Source organism: Clinocottus analis, unplaced genomic scaffold (genome assembly GCF_023055335.1).
Source record: "Clinocottus analis isolate CAN_PGR_092001 unplaced genomic scaffold, fCliAna1.0.p SCAF_6, whole genome shotgun sequence".
NCBI lineage: Eukaryota > Metazoa > Chordata > Actinopteri > Perciformes > Cottidae > Clinocottus > Clinocottus analis.
Genome location: NW_027176218.1, coordinates 16,180,458 through 16,197,258, shown reverse-complemented (window position 1 = coordinate 16,197,258; position 16,801 = coordinate 16,180,458). Strand labels below are relative to the sequence as shown.

General features: G+C 46.9%; 1 protein-coding gene across 2 annotated transcripts in view; it reads right to left on the bottom strand.

Moving 5' to 3' along the window:
• The window catches only part of hipk2 (homeodomain interacting protein kinase 2), a 69,976-nt gene that overhangs the window by 37,775 nt on the left and 15,400 nt on the right, over positions 1-16,801 (bottom strand). The window contains exon 2 of one of the 2 annotated variants that reach the window (XM_068602619.1): positions 14,081-15,266. In XM_068602619.1, the coding sequence (XP_068458720.1) occupies positions 14,081-15,266 (1,186 nt within the window). Of the gene's footprint in view, positions 1-14,080; positions 15,267-16,801 lie in introns of those variants that run through there. The other variant, XM_068602620.1, reaches the window with a different exon arrangement.

Genomic DNA, 16,801 nt, shown 5'->3' with positions numbered 1-16,801 from the left:
AAATGTCACGCCAGCGATGAAATGAGAACACGGAACAAGTGGCACTGTCTGCGCCATGCAAATGTGTGCTAGTTTGGCCGTCTAGCGGGCCACTCAAGGGTTAAATCCGCGAGCACTTCATTAATGTGGGTCGGTGCAGTGGAGCATGTTGCGGGCGAAACAAACAAGGCTGGATCTCGCTGCGATATGCAACCATGGAAACTTCAGGAGACGTCCTTGGCTCTCCTTGCATCCAGGGGCGGGAGGCCGAGTCCCTGCCCCAGTCAGGAGGGCCGACAGTGGGCCTTGAGCGATGTTATGTGTCCTGGATGGCTGCGTCTACGTTTGATCTATGTCTCAGGGCCTGACACGTGCACCCAGTCTGTCTAACCTAAATGTTCACTCAAAGGGCCCGTGTCTCCCTGCAGCCAGACCCTGCCCTCTATCCTGTAAGGCAGTTCCTCTGCCTCTTACCAATCTGCTAGATAGCCAGCCTGCCTCTCCGTCTTCCTGGTGGTCTATTTGGCTTATGTCTGTCTATACGTCTGTCTGACTGTTTGTAGGTCAGGCCTGCCTGCTTGCCAGAACGTCTGCCTTCCCTCACACTGTAAAGAGGCATGAGCTCATGCGAGCCACTGACCATGCCCTGGAAATCTAATCATCCAGCACAGTTGGATGTGTGTTTATGCTTGTACGCACAGATGTGCATACAGGAGTGCAAACAGGCGGCCATGTACACAAACAAAAGGAGTCCCATCCAGCTATGATAGGAGTTTTCTTTTCCTTTTTTTGTAAAGCAGAGCCTGGCTTTTGTGTGCTTTTGTTAGTATTCATGCTCTAAAAGCACAGGTTGTGTGTTCTGTTAGTCACACAATGCTAACCCCTTTCTCACTCTATGCACCCAATTACACACACACACACACACACACACATACACACACACACGCACACACACACACACACACACACACAAAAACAAATCCCTCTACATTAGCAAGCCCAACTCATAAAGCACTCACCCTCTAATTGGCACGTAGTAATTTTGCTAGTTCTTATAATAAAAGAAACTTTTTTGTTTATGTAATAGGGCTTGTTATTTCCTGCCTTTTAATATCCCCCCTCATTTAACTGAAAGCTATGTGAATAACAGCCTGAATGGACCACAGGTCCTCAAGGATCTGTTACTTTTGAGGGAAATCAGGGCTGTGATACTGTGTTTGCAAGCAATCCAGAGCGGTGACATCAGTTAATTACATAAATTGGAGCGGGATCAGGCAAGGCATGAGAGAGATTATGACACAGGGCAGACTGAGCGGCTGGAGGGACACAGCGCAGTGTTTTTGACACCAGCGTTCAGGGGGAGAAGGGATGACATCACTGTGTTGGGGTTATGTAAAACACTGGACTTGCTGTACGACTCCAGCCCCCTCAGAGAAAAACATTTAGAAGGAAATAACTCCTCAGAAATGAAAGAGACGGCGTCTTTAGCTTCACCAGAACGCTGCACTCGGTGTTCAGGATAGCCGTGGTGCATCGGGAAAAAACGATCAAGGAGTCAGTGAACTTTTGCATCACTCTATATTCATGTGTGAGAATGAAGAAAATTGCAAACAAATTCACCAGCATATCCAAGAATACGTATCGCACTGATACCCAGGCCTAAAGATATGTTCAGTGTGGTTAAAAAAGAGAGACCTGCTACCGCGCCAGCACTAGAGGGGGTATGAGATCTCCACCTCCTCATCAGTAGGCCTAAAGTCTATCCCATAGACGCTCAGGAACCCAGAGGGGAGATCAAAGCCTGTGTGATCCAGTGGCTGTTATATCACCCCCGGCCTGCTCTCCCACTGCGGGGCCTCCTGTTACGGCGCAGGCAACCGGGAGGAGAGGCAATACAAAACACTGACCTGGGCCCGTCAATGCATGCAACCTTCGAGGATCTTTAGCGAGGATTTAATCCCACCCCCATCTTTCTGCAGATACATTTACATTCCACTTTGCATCCCATTAATTTCCATTTGACCACACTTGCATGTTTTTGCAGGCAACATGAATAGTCATGAGCAGCACATGCGCTCACAAAAAAACTAAAACATTGCAGCCTGAAGAAGTAAAACGTGTTGAATCTTTTTTTCAGTCATTCTTCACACTTGAGGGAGATAAAATGTAGTACTGTACATGTGTTTTAATTCCAACTTTTATTTCAACGTGTTTGTCAATAACATTTTTTTTTTAAAGCAGCCTGCTGCTCCCTGCTGTCTCCATTGTCCACCTTGTTATGAACTCTGATTTCAAATCAGCGCAGCCTCCCTCCAAATGCCTCGTGTGCTCCGAGATGAAACACGGACCCAGCCATGATTGAACCCTGATTTCTTTTCTCAGTGGAAAGGCATCTCAACAGGCCCGCTATTGACCACATCCACCAGGGGAGGGACTGGGTCAATGTAACAGAGAGCAGGGGACCATTTTGGACCACTTAACTATAATCAGTAAATGCACCCCAGTTGCAATTAGCACAGGGCCACCCTGAGAGTGTTCGTTTTGCTCACAGCTCTGTCTGTGTTTTATTCTGCTCCACGGGAACCTTGTAATGCAAATAGCACTCCTCACTCCCGGCTTAACACGGGGAAAGGAGGCGGGAGGTGTGTCGGAGCACGCTGCTGTACTTACTTGGAGGGTGTTTCAGACAACACAGTTACTTCACTGTCTTTCGAACATATATAACCTATAATATATATTTCCCTATATAAAAATGTGCTGAAAAATACACCTTTTAAAAAAATCTGGGCTCATGTGGTGGGAGAAGACTGAGGGTCACCGCCTGTTGTGCGTAGGCGCAACATTTGTGACCGGTGATTTGCTCTGGTCCAGGGTCTGCCCTTTTTCAGCTGTCTGCAGTATATTCAAAAGGTGTTATGACTTCTCTTCAAAAGCCTCCGCAGTCGGCTTTATGCTATTTGACCCACAAAATGGCTTCTTTACATAAATCATGACTTGTAGGGCTTGCAAAGGAGACAGAGAAGCTTTTTTAGGCTGGAAAAAAAGAGGAGACATAAATGTGACAGGTAGCTGGTGCTATCACACTGAGCCTCTCCACTGCAGCAACACTCTGCTCCACTCATTTATGATTCACTGCACTTTGTCATCCATTCTCCTCCTCCTCCCGTGAAGAAAGGGTGAACAAAGCAAGAACGCAGACAAACAAACAAACACGCATTTATTTTAAACTAATGCTGAATAACAGGGCGCTGTAGTTGTGATTGATTTGAGCTGCAGTGTGCATCGACGATCCAAAAAGAGCGAGAGACATTGTTGAGACCCGAGCACATAGACGAGCACGAGTTCAAGGAGCCTGTTAAACTCTTTCCTCCTGCGGCAACGCTTGCCTTTGACTGATTCAAGAGCAGCAGCCTTAACACTGTCACAGCAAGGGTGTCTGTGATGTGTGTGGGTACAGATACTCGACTGTAGGACACCTGTTAGCACACACACACACACACACACACGCAGACGCACACAAAAAGGGGGGCACAGGACCTGACCTTCTTTCCCTTAACCACCTGTTTACTCAAGAGCTGTACTTATCCATATTCAGACTTTTTCCACAACTCCTCTGTGCAATGTACCATGCACATATTCCGTGCATGTGGATGACACGATTTCAGTTAGCTGTATATCTTTTTCCATGCTTTTATTTTCACAGCATCTCACTGGTCAAGGATCTGTTGGAAGTTCAGAAACATGCTCATGCAAAGCTCCTGCTCAAACACCGACAGCGACTGTATAAAGAAATACAATCCTGGCACACACAGCGTCTGGGAGCTCGCCTCCCTTATGGCCAGCTGAGAGGGATGAAGCTCTGTGATCCTATATGTCCGCTGGATGTGATGATTGAAATGCCAGGCAGATACGCGTGAGGGACAGAGGTCAGGATAAAGGAAATGGAGAGAGGAAGGGAGGGATGGACAGAAACAGGAGGGGAGCGGGAGGGTGGGAGGTTAAGGGAGGATGACGACAAACGGAAAGATGTAAAAAAGAAGCAAAGAGGGGAAAGGGGGACAAGGGGCAGGGATCACTAATGAAAGTACCCTGCTGTTTTCTCAGCTGTCCCCCTCGGTGCCCTGAGCAGTACCGTGTGCAAGGCCAGAAATGTCTTGCTATGCTAAAAAGGCCATTTCTACCTCTTCCTTATTCTCTCAAGCGCACACTCAGCAGGAACGGGCAATGAGCACACCTAAAAACCCCATCTTTGTGTCTGACTTGAAGCCTTATTGTCACCATGGTGACACTGAACAACAGGGCCGGTGTGGGACTTTGGGCCCTTGGGTTGTTTTTGTGCTCCTCCAGCACCGACGTGTGTTATGTCAAGAGCCTGGCACACATATTGACCCCGGATGGAAGTGGAGAACGGGCTTCTGAGGGCATATTTAACAGCAAAGTCACACCAAAGACCTTAATAAGAAAAAATTGAAAACTACTCTGGAGTTGTAAGAGAAGAAAACCTTTCTGCAAGAAAAGCTGCGACTCAAAGCCAATAATAATAACATTGTCATGGGTAAAAATCTATACTTTTCTCCTGCGCTGAGATGGAGCACAAACGCACAATGCACACAGCTGGTAACAGGCTGCAGATGAAAGCCAATTTGGTTTCTTTGTGTAACCGAGAGCTTCAGTTGGACCACAGGTCCCCGTGGAACAAAGACAGAAAGAAGCGAGGGAGAAAGAGGAAGAGATCGAGAGTGAGCGAGCTGGGCAGAGAGGAGAGGGGGAGACGGGGCCCACCTGGGCAAACAATAGCAGCGAGACGAGAGTGTGGCTCAAGGGCCCTCCCTGTCCCTAAAGTACACAGCTGTTGGCTGGGGCAGATCAAAACAGCCAAGGTTTAATTCAGGTGTTGCACCTTCAGAAGCACACGGACCATTTTTGGAACAAGAGCGTTGGTTGCTATGGCGACGGCCTGCAACAGATCGAGAGAGAGACTTTTTTTTGTTGGGGGGGGGCATGTGAAATGATGTGTGTTAATGTTCTTCCTTAATTTTGTCAAAAAGCACAGAACAGAAAGCGGCGAGAACAGGTTTCTATTAAAAAAGGTGCAAGGACGTTTGAAAAGCACTTCCTGCTCAGATGAGAGTATTATCCCGTAGTTTATCTGCGCGTCGAAAAGCCACTTGTGCAGGATCCGGGGTTAATGAATTTTGTGTAAGACGTCTATACTGAGCCTTGATTTCTGCGTAAGGGAAAAACACATTTTGTATCACGGAAAGCCTTCGATGCTGTTGATTAGTCAAAGTGTAGTGTTGGTGAATGAACAATTAAATCCTGCTTCAGGGATGGTATGAATGTAGACATGTACAAAGAGTCTGCTTGAAGCCAGTATGTATATGTAAATGCCGTCATAAATCGAACCAAAGATGGGGGATGCGTGCAATTCCCTTTCGCTGGGTACAAGGACAACACTGTGGCAGGACCTGGAAAGATGAGACCGGGAGCACACAGTTAAAGTAGGAGCTTTTAATAAGGTGCAGGCAGATCTCATCTCTCCAGACCCTGCATCACTTGTGCCGTCTGCAGGGGCACCGGCTTGTGCGTCGACAACAACGGCGTCCTTGTTTAAAGAGAAGCCATCTGTCTGATGATATATAGATTCTGCCTGTAATGAAAGGCTGTGTGTCGCTGATGCTGCCTCCCTGACGTCACGGCTGTGTTTAAAGGTGAGTTATGTGTCCAGTCCACGCTGATACCACAGAGCCCTGTTCTCTCAGCTCAGTGATAGCCGGTCGGGGGCAAAAACCCAGAGCCACGTTGCTTGCGTTTACTGTCTATATGTGTGTGTGTGTGCAGATTCCCGACATGCTGGAAATGAGTGGATCCTGTGGGGATGGTGGTTTGAGGATGTGAACAGGTTGTGTGTATATAGGGACAGGACATCACCTCTGTTATCAGCCGGGCACACACATGCGCGCACGCCAAATTGCCTGGTATGAATGTGAAGCTACTGTTCACATTTAAAGTGATTAATTTGCCTATTCTTCTTTGGTTTCTTTTTTTTCTGTTCATTTTTTATTGTAGTCTTTCTGCTTTTTTTTTCTTCTTCTTATCTAAAATCTCCTCGAAACGTGTTTTTTTTTTTTTGTTTCTTTTTTTCTCTCTCTCGGTTTCGTCTGCGGGCTGATATATAGCGTCTTAATTCTCTTTGGTGCCTCCCAGCTTGTGCACTCAATAACCAGCTGAACTCAACAGACAATCTGACGCTCTCCGCTCATAAAACACTGGGATTAGTCTTCAAAGCTCGGTGGCAAAGCACACAGGAGAAGTTCATTAGTTTGCTTCTTTCTTTCTTGTGAAATTTAGCAATGTAGCAGTTGGATATAAAAGTAAATATAGCAGTTGTTCCCCATTTGTGGCTGCCTGTCTGCAGCCGTGATGTCTAAAGCAACGGGTTTGCACAAAAAGTCGGCTAAAACACTCTTGGATGCTGCCCCATTCCTAATGCTAACCCTTTTAATATTTAACCAGGATCCAATACAGGAGTAATTATTTTTCCAAACAAATTACGCCTGAGGCCAAAACCGCCGCAATCTGATACACCACAGCGATACATTCTCTGTCACAAGGCACTATTAGTCATTTTAAATTATTTATCAAGCTTGGGTGAAATAGGATTTGCTTCAGACCTGTTTTATGACTAGCATACTGCTCGACAGACTCTTGAGTGGCCTTTATATTCCAAAAAAAAAGCAATTTCTATGAAAAGCTGCTGTGGCTCATCTTCAGAAAACCCAGGATACGTCCAGATGTGGGGAGTTGACTGAGACACAGGGTCAATAAATGAATGAGGATGCTGACGTTTTCTGTGGAAACAGCCTTTTCTAATGATATTAATGACCCAAATGACTGCACAATGCGAACAGATAGCGACATCAGCTCCTTTGTGTTGATGAATGTCACTTCACATGCCTCCTTTACTCTTTTTACTCCATCTATTCTTAAATGGTTAAACAACTTCAGGCTGGTGTAATGTTTCTCCAGAGCTGAGGTGGTATTTTTTTTTGTTGCTATGCCTTAGTTTCACTTTATTTTTCGTAATTCCCTCTTCACTAAAGCAAAAATATTTCTCATTTCTGATCCTCACTGATAAACCATAAATGTGTCAGGCGTTAATAATTGGAATCTAAAAGTCACACGCCGATGTCGCTTTATGACTTTGTGAGTGGGGCTGAAAATAGCCTGTGTGGTAAGAACAGAGCCTCATTTAATTTAGCCTTTTGCAATGAAAAATAGCAACATTTTTATAGAGCGACAACTGTCACGATGAATGTGAGCTATGTTTAACTGGGATGTTGAGGGTCTTCTATCAAACACGATCAACACATTCAAAGGGGAGAGAGAGGCGGGACACAAAAGCAAGCAGATAAAATCGTTCAAATGTCAGTTAGAGGAAAATCAAGTTATTGTGTTGAGCCAGGGATGATACTAAAGAGAGAGAGAGAGAGAGAGAGAGACATGGGAGGGAGGGGGGTGAGGGGGGAGTTATCAAAGCCTCTTTTTTCTCTCTACACAGGAGCCCCAGCTGGTTGGCTGAGCGATATAGAGCTCTGCCCACTTGCCTGCTGCAAATTAGCCAAACTATTTACCCTTGTATATGCACATTAGCAAATTCCTCCAATTGAGAAAACAAATGCATCTGTTTTGTTCTGTTGAAAACTTCATGGGAGCCTGCATGGGCCTCTGCACACCAGGCATTCACTGTCAAAGTTGCAGTCAGTCCGAACACACGCACACATACACAAAAACACACACACAGCCAACATGGAGCCAATTGCAGGTCCCTACCGGGCCTCCCCGATCCCCCAAACCCCTCCCCAGCTGGACAGCCTCAGCTTGGATCAGTTTCTCTTAGTGTCTCTCCTCTCTGTCTCTCTCTCTCTCTGTCTCCCTTTCCGACCATCACTGTTTCTCTCTGCCTTCATAACTCTCTCCCTCTGTGATTGAACAACTCTGAATTTCATCAATACTCTCATGACCGCCCCGTGAATGCAGGGCTCCCAAAATGAACATTTCTTTTCTTTCCTTTCCGCAAGTCTTCATTGCCCTTCTTGCATATTTTCCATCCTGGTGCTGGCTTTTAAATATTCATGCAAGTGGATGGAAGAGGTGAGGGGTGGGGGGGGGGGGGGGGTTGACGGGAAGGTGAGAGGAGGTGGGAAAGAAGAGAAAAGGAAGGAGGGCGGGAAGGAGCCGAGGCAGCGCGCAGCGGAGGGGGCTACCCCCTTTCTGGAGCTCCCTGTGGAGGGATGGCGGGCATACAGGAATGGAAGAAGGGGGGTGGGATCAGCAGGGGCCCTCATGATTTATTTAGACCTGGGGGCACCTGTGCCAGTCAGCCGCTGATGGCAGCCATCACCCTGCCATCCCACTGGTGCTTGACTCCGGAAAAGAAAGACAAATCTGTGGCGAGCAGGAAAATTAATATACGACTACTGCTGAGGGAAATTTCACCCGTCCAGTTAATGATTTTCAGACTCGAGTGAGAAGTTTTTTCTCTTCCATTGTTCATAGTCGTAACCCCACAGTTGAGTCTGGACATTTTAATGACCTTCCACTCCATTTTCACCATTAGCCTGCGCTCTTATGCAGCAACTCTACAAACACCTTTAAGGTTGAGCAAGTTCCTTCATACATTTACTCACCCACCCCAAAAGCTTAGATGAGGAAGAAATGCTATGTTTCAAATAAGCCAATCAATATAGAGCAGCCTCCCTGAGCTCAAGTGGGCGGCTCACTGTATTTTATCAAGGCAGCTTAATTTCCGTCAGCTTAATATCCTGGGAAATGTATGGAAATTGAACTGCGGAGGAGAACAAAGACAAGTAGCCAGGATGAAACGATGTGGTGAAACTCAGAAAGCTCTGTCTTATCGTAGGAGCACACAGTCCCACACTAGCAGGGGAGCGCAAACACACACACACCACACACACACACACACACATAGGGCGGCTTGTCAGAGTGCATTGATTGCTGCTAGGTGGCCAAGTTCACTTTTTCCGTAAGAGTTAAATAATTCTCATTTGTTATTTGCCCAAATGAAGCGGTGACTGTATATGTTCCTATGCATATGCTTGACTACCAGTAGTTAATTAGCTTAGCTGCTACATGTCTCCTGCTTACCGGCTGCTCCGGTGAGACACATGGAGAAGCTGCCCAGAGGCAAATTATAAATGAGAAACAGGTTATTAGGATTCTGTCATGCATACTAAGGTGTTATGGTTGTCATAAAGAGCACAGAAGTGAATACAGGGAGCAGTAATTATCATTTTAGGGGCATTTCTTTTTTATTTCCTTATAGCAGCCAATGATTTTTGCAATTACTGTCAACAACAACAAGATGGCCCAGGCCCTGGGTGGCCACGCGCTGGAAATATGAGGCTTAATAAAAAAATAAACGGAAACTAACCAGAAAGTCAGCAGCAAAGTCACAACGTGCTGCAGCAGCCACCCAGTCAAGCTGAACTTAATGAAAGCTCATCTGCATTAGTAATAATCTGCCAAGGCTTGGGGGGGAAATAGCGCTGTTCCAGGTGCTGGTGAGGAATGCAAAACAACGACCTTCTATACACCCCCTCCCTCCCCCCTCATCCACCCACTCACCTCCAGCCCTCACCCCTCTTTTCCCCCCATTTCCCTTCCAATGGAAGATACTTTCTCGAGGATCTTCACATAAACAACTCCTACAATGCTAACAGACGCAGCTGCCGCGGAGCGTATCTGCCTTTCCGTCCCTTTTCTAATCCATCTTCCCTCAGTGGCAACCTGATCCTGGCGTTTACCTACACCTTTCTCCCCATCTGCGGCGCACACACTTTAACACACGCTTCACAGAACAGTAACTAATAGCAACCTCATTCATTAAAAAAAAAAAAAAAAAAAAAACCTTGATGTTCCGCACGGAGGCAGGGTAAATGTGCTGGAACGCCTGCCCTGTCTGTCTGCTTGTGAAACGCTAACAACAGATAGAGAGATAGACAGACAGGTGGGGTAGGGGCTCGTCTTACACTCAGCCGCCTCAGCCCGAGCAGTGACTGCACAAGCCCTGATGGAGACAGATACATATTTCATCAGTTTTTAAGGCTTTGACATAAGCCCGGCGGTGTCGGAGATCCCACTGTAGCATCCGCTGCACCCATTTTTACTGCCAACATGAATAAAAAAGCCACTGGTTCTAAAAGTAAAGTGCGGAGAGTTCCATAATCTGGGCTTTTTGTGAAGTTTCCATCTGAATGCATTAATGTCTCTTCTGCCAGAGGCCTTTCGCTGCACACTGATAAGCATCAAGAGTACACAGACATTGGCCACTTCAGATCACTGGGGACATCAAGAAGTCCTTTCCTCCCTTTCAGACACTGTCGACTTTTTCTTTTTTACAATGTCTTATAGACTAATTCCTCAGCCTCTGCTGCTGTAGTAGTGTTTGTGACGTGTAGGTTTCTCACACAAGTCTGAAGTCTGTGATGTGTGCAGGTGCAGGCTGTTCTGAACAGCCACACGCAAAGGTGTTGTGAAAAGAGAGGGGCGAGAATGAATTATTTAAATATTGGGATAATGGAGCACGCTTTCAGACAGTCTCAGACAAGCCGTTCATAGTGTGGCACTGTTTGTACGCACAAAACTCTTCAATCACGCGTAATGTCTCACCTCTACACACCTGGGCCAGGATGGAGGTGAGGTAGATGGCTCGGTTCCAGAATTACAGAAATTGTCCGACCGCTGTCATGTAAGTTTAGGCGTTCTGCGAGGAGTTGTTTGTGCTTTGCATGAACCAACCTTTTAAGTGTAATATAATAGCGTGGGCTCCAGTTAGGCTCAGCTTGTAGTCATGTCTGAAAGTCACAGATACGGACCAATCACCAGCTTGGGGTTCACAACCATGCAGAGCGCTACTGGATGTACGGGAAGGCCCTTTGCGATAAAGACAAGGCCTTTGTGCGGTCCAGCAGACAGTCACGCGGGAAGAGCGCGACTTCTCGTCACATCACTGCCTCGACCAGCAGCCGCCTCACGCCCCGCTCATGGCAGCTGCACTGGCTCAGGAAACTTTCCATGCACTTAAATAATGTCTCGATGCATTCCACCCATCTCATGGCCTTTACCTGATGAGATAAATAGGACAAACATGCCCAACTGGGACTAGACAATAATCCCTTTATCGGGCACGGGGTAGGCTCGACTGTCCGGCTTACCTGTGACATCATAAGCTATGAGCGAGACGCAAAAAGAGTAGCAGGAAAAGAGAGGATAAAAGAAGTGGGACCGGGAGTGGGTCACAAGTTGATCTAATGGGGATGTGAACGCCTCAGAAATATTAAGAACAGGATAAAGAGGCACCGTAACAGACTGCACAGGTAGGTAAGTTAGATGCATTCAAATGATGGTGGGAAGGCTGTATTCGAGTCCATTGGCACCGAGTTTAGAAGTGCTACAGACAGGCCTATTTGACAAGGATAGATGAGCTCAGCTACATGAGCCAGTATTCGCTAAGCAGTGAAGCGAACGAAGTTGAAACTCTAAGCGCCCTGAGAGCTGTTCTTGCAAATAGCACATCACTTGTTTACCTTGAATCCTGGTGTTTAATTTGCATGAGTCAACCTTGTGGAAAATCCATAAGTCATTTGCAAGGCTCTTACAGCACATGCAGTGCTATCTATGGCATCCAAAATGCAAACAGCAATGTTTGAGGGATATAAAAATTCCCACCAAATGGATGTAAGCAAAAGCGAGTGATAATGGCTCTGTGTGTATAAGGTCTACAATAGGCCTCTTTCTTAATGTTCATGATGTGAAAAGATCTCATGTCATTTCATTTCATCACCCAAAAACAAGGCTCGTTGAGAAAAACCTAAGCGCACTAAGACAAGAGTCAAATATTTTATTTAACAAGAATCAAAGTCGACAACGGGAGGATGTTTTTGCTATTGTGGAAGATATAAAGTAACACAGAGGCAGCAGGTTGGAGCTGGCAAATCCCACCTGCATGTAATCTCTACCCTGTAAACGTACCGTCTGCAGAAACAGAAACTATCCTGCAATCTTCTCATCCGAAATCCTCAAAGATGGTTTGATGTTCTCCTCTAAGCTTTTGAACTCACCATGAACTCCACCCGCAGCCCAAGTTTGTTTGCTGCCCAGACGGCATGCGATGCTGAGACACCCGTAGTGCTCATCTCCCATGAGCCCGCTCTTTGAATTGAATTGTGAGGCTTGCCTCATTCCTCACAATGAGACGCGGTAAAGCAAACACTCTTGTTGATGACATGCTGTACGTGCATGATATTATGCGGTGCAGAAAGCCCTGTGACATGTAGACCCCTCACACACACACACACACACACAGAACACACACACATAACACGCCACCCCCAATACCACAAACTGGTATTAGTGGCTGGTGGGTCATTTTCTGGTCAGCGTCAGCCATTCTTTCCCGTCCTCCACTCCCAAGAGGAAATAAAGGGATGATCGCTCCGCTCTCCTCCACTCGTCACTCCACAAGAAAACAAACAGGACCACTTTACGGCCTGCATGTTGACCTGCAGCCCAGGAGCAACAACAGGCTGCTTGTGGTGTTTACTTCAGGATGAGCTACTTAAAAGGATATAACGGTACTGTCCTGTTGACACAAACAATCCCATTTCAATGCAGGGACCTTCATGTATTGTAGTTTTAAGAGACCATTGGGCAGAAGTGTATACAAAACAGTTCACTAAACACTATAGCTCTGATGAAATAATAATCCTGTCAGACGTGATGAAAGATCAGGATCAGAAGATTTCTCAGCTTGCAGGTTTCTTTCTCAAATGCAGCAGTTTGAATTCCTGTTCACTCAAAGTTATCTCCACTGTTGATCTTGCCAGCTTCTTGTTTTAACAGGAAACAAAGGTCTCCGGTGTAGCACATTTAAAACGCCAGTGATAAGACGTAAAGTTGAACGAAGGATCCACTGAACTTCCCTCGGCAGACTCTTCACTGTGCACAGTTGCGGAGCCTCCACCTGGTCTTCGTCTGTGGGTGTATGTGTGAGGTTTTTTTTTGTTTTTTTTTAACGTGTGTGTGGCTCACACACACCTGTTCTCCCCCGGCACCAGGCCTGAGCCGCAAACAAAGATTCTCTCAGTACGGACATGGCACTGTTTGATTCCACGCACTGTTTCCCCGATGCTGCCTCCGCTGAAACCTAAACATGCTGTTTGGTATGGGCGAAAGAAGTCTGCTCAAGAAGTAGCTGGGACAAGAAAGAAAGGCCTTCCCAGAGACTCATCTGGTTCTAATGCAGGGCCCGCTGGTGTGGATTACAGGCACATATTACAGGAGAACTCAGGCTGACCTCTCATCTCTATCTCGGGGAAATGGGAGCCAGCTATGGTGATGGGGGGCTGAGGGTCCAGGAGCCTGGAGCCTGGGGTGCGGTAGGGTGAGTAGACGCGTGTGGGCAGGCTGCCACCCTACTGTCCTTCTTCAATGGGAGAGTTTTTACAAAATCAGGAAAGATCACTTTCTTCCTCAGACCCTCTACCATGACACTAAAACATGTCATTACTTCAAATATTTCCTGCAGTCTCACACATCTTCACCAGAGTTTCACCGAGTTCTGGAGCAACTAAACAGGCCTTTGATAATCTTCAAAGTAACATCACAACATGCTTGTTTTTATCACACTAAACACAATAAGCAGCTGGCTACTCAGCAAGCCTTTGAGTTTTACTGTCCTGTCCCACATTGGAAGGGGGGTTAACTACGAGGGTGAATAAGCTAACAGGAAAGGCAGAATCAGCAGCAGCTCATAAGGCTGGCAGCAAATCTGGGTGTTTGGCCAAATAATCAGCTCAACCAGGAAAACATTCCTATTAAAGCTGGGATAAATCAAACAAGATGCAGAAAGCACAATGATCATCCAAACAAAATGAAGAGGCACAAACAGTGGGACATATTTCTTTCTCACTGTGCCATTTCCTCTGTTCATCAACATCGTTACATACAATGCCTAAAGTAAGTCTTTCATATTTGTTTTACAGCAATATATTTATCATTTCAAAGCTGCAGCTCTTACCTGTAGTATCTGGACTGTAGATAAGTGGAGCAGACTGCTTTCGACACATGGCTGGCTGATCCAAAGTCAATGACTTTGACCCTGTAGGGCTGCCGAGACGGGTCCACGAGCATGATGTTCTCTGGCTTCAGGTCAGCGTGGATCAGCCCCAGGCTCTTCAGTTTCATTAGCGCTGTTGCCACCTGTTGCAGAACGGGTCTGATATATTTGAGCGGCAGGGGGCTGAACTTGTTCTGCTTGAGGAAGTCGTACAGGTTCTGCTCCAGCATCTCAAATACCAGGCACGTGTGGTTCTTGTGCTGGAAGCACTCGTAGGCCCTCACAAAGTTGTAGTCATCCGCACTCTCCGTGCTGAGACGTGCCAGGATGCTGACCTCGATCTGACCCTGCCGCGCGTACGACGGGTGGTTCTTCAGGATCTTGACGGCCACGATCTCGTTGGTGCCCCTCTTCCAGCACTTGACCACCTGTCCAAAGGTTCCCCGTCCCAAGAACTCCAGCACTTCGTAGGTGTTGGTCATGGAGCAGAGCACCTCATGCTGCACCAGCTGGTAGTCACCCTCACTGTTGGAGCCGCTGTTCTTGGAGGTGGCGGTGGAGGTGGCGGTGGCCACCGTAGCCACCGTGGCTCCGCTGGCTGCGCCGTTCTGTATCATCGGTGGGCCGTGCTCCTCGATGATGTGCACACTGCTGTTGTTGTCGAGCTCCTCACTTTTGCGTTTAAGCCCGCATCGCTGGTAGGTGTCAAGGAGACTGACCGTGCTGCGGCGCGTCAGGTTGTGAACACCGACCACGCCACCCGCACCGCTGCCACCGCCGCCGCCGCCGCCTCCACCACCGCTGCTGTTGCTGCTGCTGCCTCCACCCCCGCTGCCCAGCAGAGACCCCAGGGCCCCCGAAGTGCTGCTGGCTGAGGCGACCACAATGTGGCCCGCGCTGGCTGGGAAGATGAGTGCCTGCTCGTAGGGCAGTATGGAGCTGGCGATCTGCAGGGAGCTGTTGATGCCGAGGGGGCCGGTGGCGGCCGACAAGTTCTTGCTGCTGTTGTGGCTGTAGACTTTGCTGTGGGTGCCGTACCCTGTCATATCCCAGTTACAACTCTGCTCCACCTTCAGTTTCTTCACGCTAAAGAAGGCACTTGATTGGAGAGTGTGAGGGGAGAACACTTGCACTTGCGAGGCCATACCTGTGATGAGAGAGGAGGGGGAGGAGCAAACAGGACAGGAGGGGGATGAAAGTGAGAGGTTAGGAAATTGAGAGTGTCTGAAACACGAGTGGTAGCCAGTAGCTTTAAATAAAGACAGCTTGGGTCAGAGCAGGTCAATAAAACGCCAAGCGTAAATGCTGACGCATTGGCAATTAAAGCTCTTGAACTTTTTAACATCATAGTAAGCTAACAATCACTAAAATAGCGTCAAAAATGTCATTATGCATTTGTTGCTTTGGCTTTAAATTGTTTCTCTGCAAAACACTGTTATCTCTGCATCATTACAACTAGTGGGAGAGGAATTGTTTTTTTTTTTGTGATCACGATGTTATGTTATTTCTGATATTGTTATATAACGTAAATAAAAGTCAGAATGTTTAGCAGAAAGATAAGTAGGTTTAGATTGAGTAGTGCTTATGCAAACCCTGGTCCTTGCTGAGGAAATGCCATTTCCCCACTGTTCCCATCTGCAGCAAAGGAAATAGGCTGAGTGAATACTAAAAGAACACCCTTTCATGGGTCACTCCACAGAGACAGCAACACAAAACCGTACACAAAAACAGGCGCACAGAAAAGACTGAGTGATTGCAATTTCCTTCTCCTCCACACAACCCAGCACTTGCATTTATTGGTACACAATTACTTACTTTGGGGAAGGTGGATGAAGAGATTTCGGTCAAGTAACTATGAGAACAGCACAGGGGCACTGAACTCCCTCTCAACTACAGATCCTGAAGACAACAAAACAAAAGCAAAACTGCAGCGAGGCTGTGCTCTGAACTCCTGGGAACAAGCTGCCTCAGAATAAGCAAAAGCTTCTCCAAGCAAACAACGGCCCAAAAATAGTCCCTTTCTTTATCTCTCGCTTTTGCAAACAGGCTTGTTTGTAACATTGACATGATTATTACGGCGCAAGAAAGATTATACGAGACTTGTAGTAATGCTGTGTTGAAACAGTTTCCAGTAAACCCAAAATGAGTTTACTGCTAACAAACTAAGAGCTTCCACCTGGCTGTGTCAATGCCCACACAATTAGGCCGTGCTGTTGATGCTGATGCAGGAATCAAAGAGCGCCACGGTCGCAACTCACGCCCAAACATTAGAAAAATCCATGCATGCACACCGTCTGCTGCTGTGGATTTTTTTTTTTTTTTGCTTTTGTGTTTAATAGATATCTTGAAATCTGGGATGTTTTGTTCTGTTCAAAGATAATTGGAGAAGCATTCCCTTTCAAGGCGGGAGGACTTCTAACTGTGGACTCTCCTCTGCGGACAGAAAGCGGAGAGGAGGAGACATGCCTGGTCACTTTGTCATTATTAGCCCTTTGAGTAGTGATGATGATTAATTCAGTAGGAAGTTGGCAGTCCTCCACTACACTTTGCCTCATTTGTTTTAACCCTTTAACCCCCCTAACCTCTCTCCCTCCTCCTTTTTGACATTTTTTTTTAAGTCGCTCTGTGGCCTTGCTTGGACTTACTAGTTATCTGCGTGGTCATCTGGTCTTAGCCCTAATG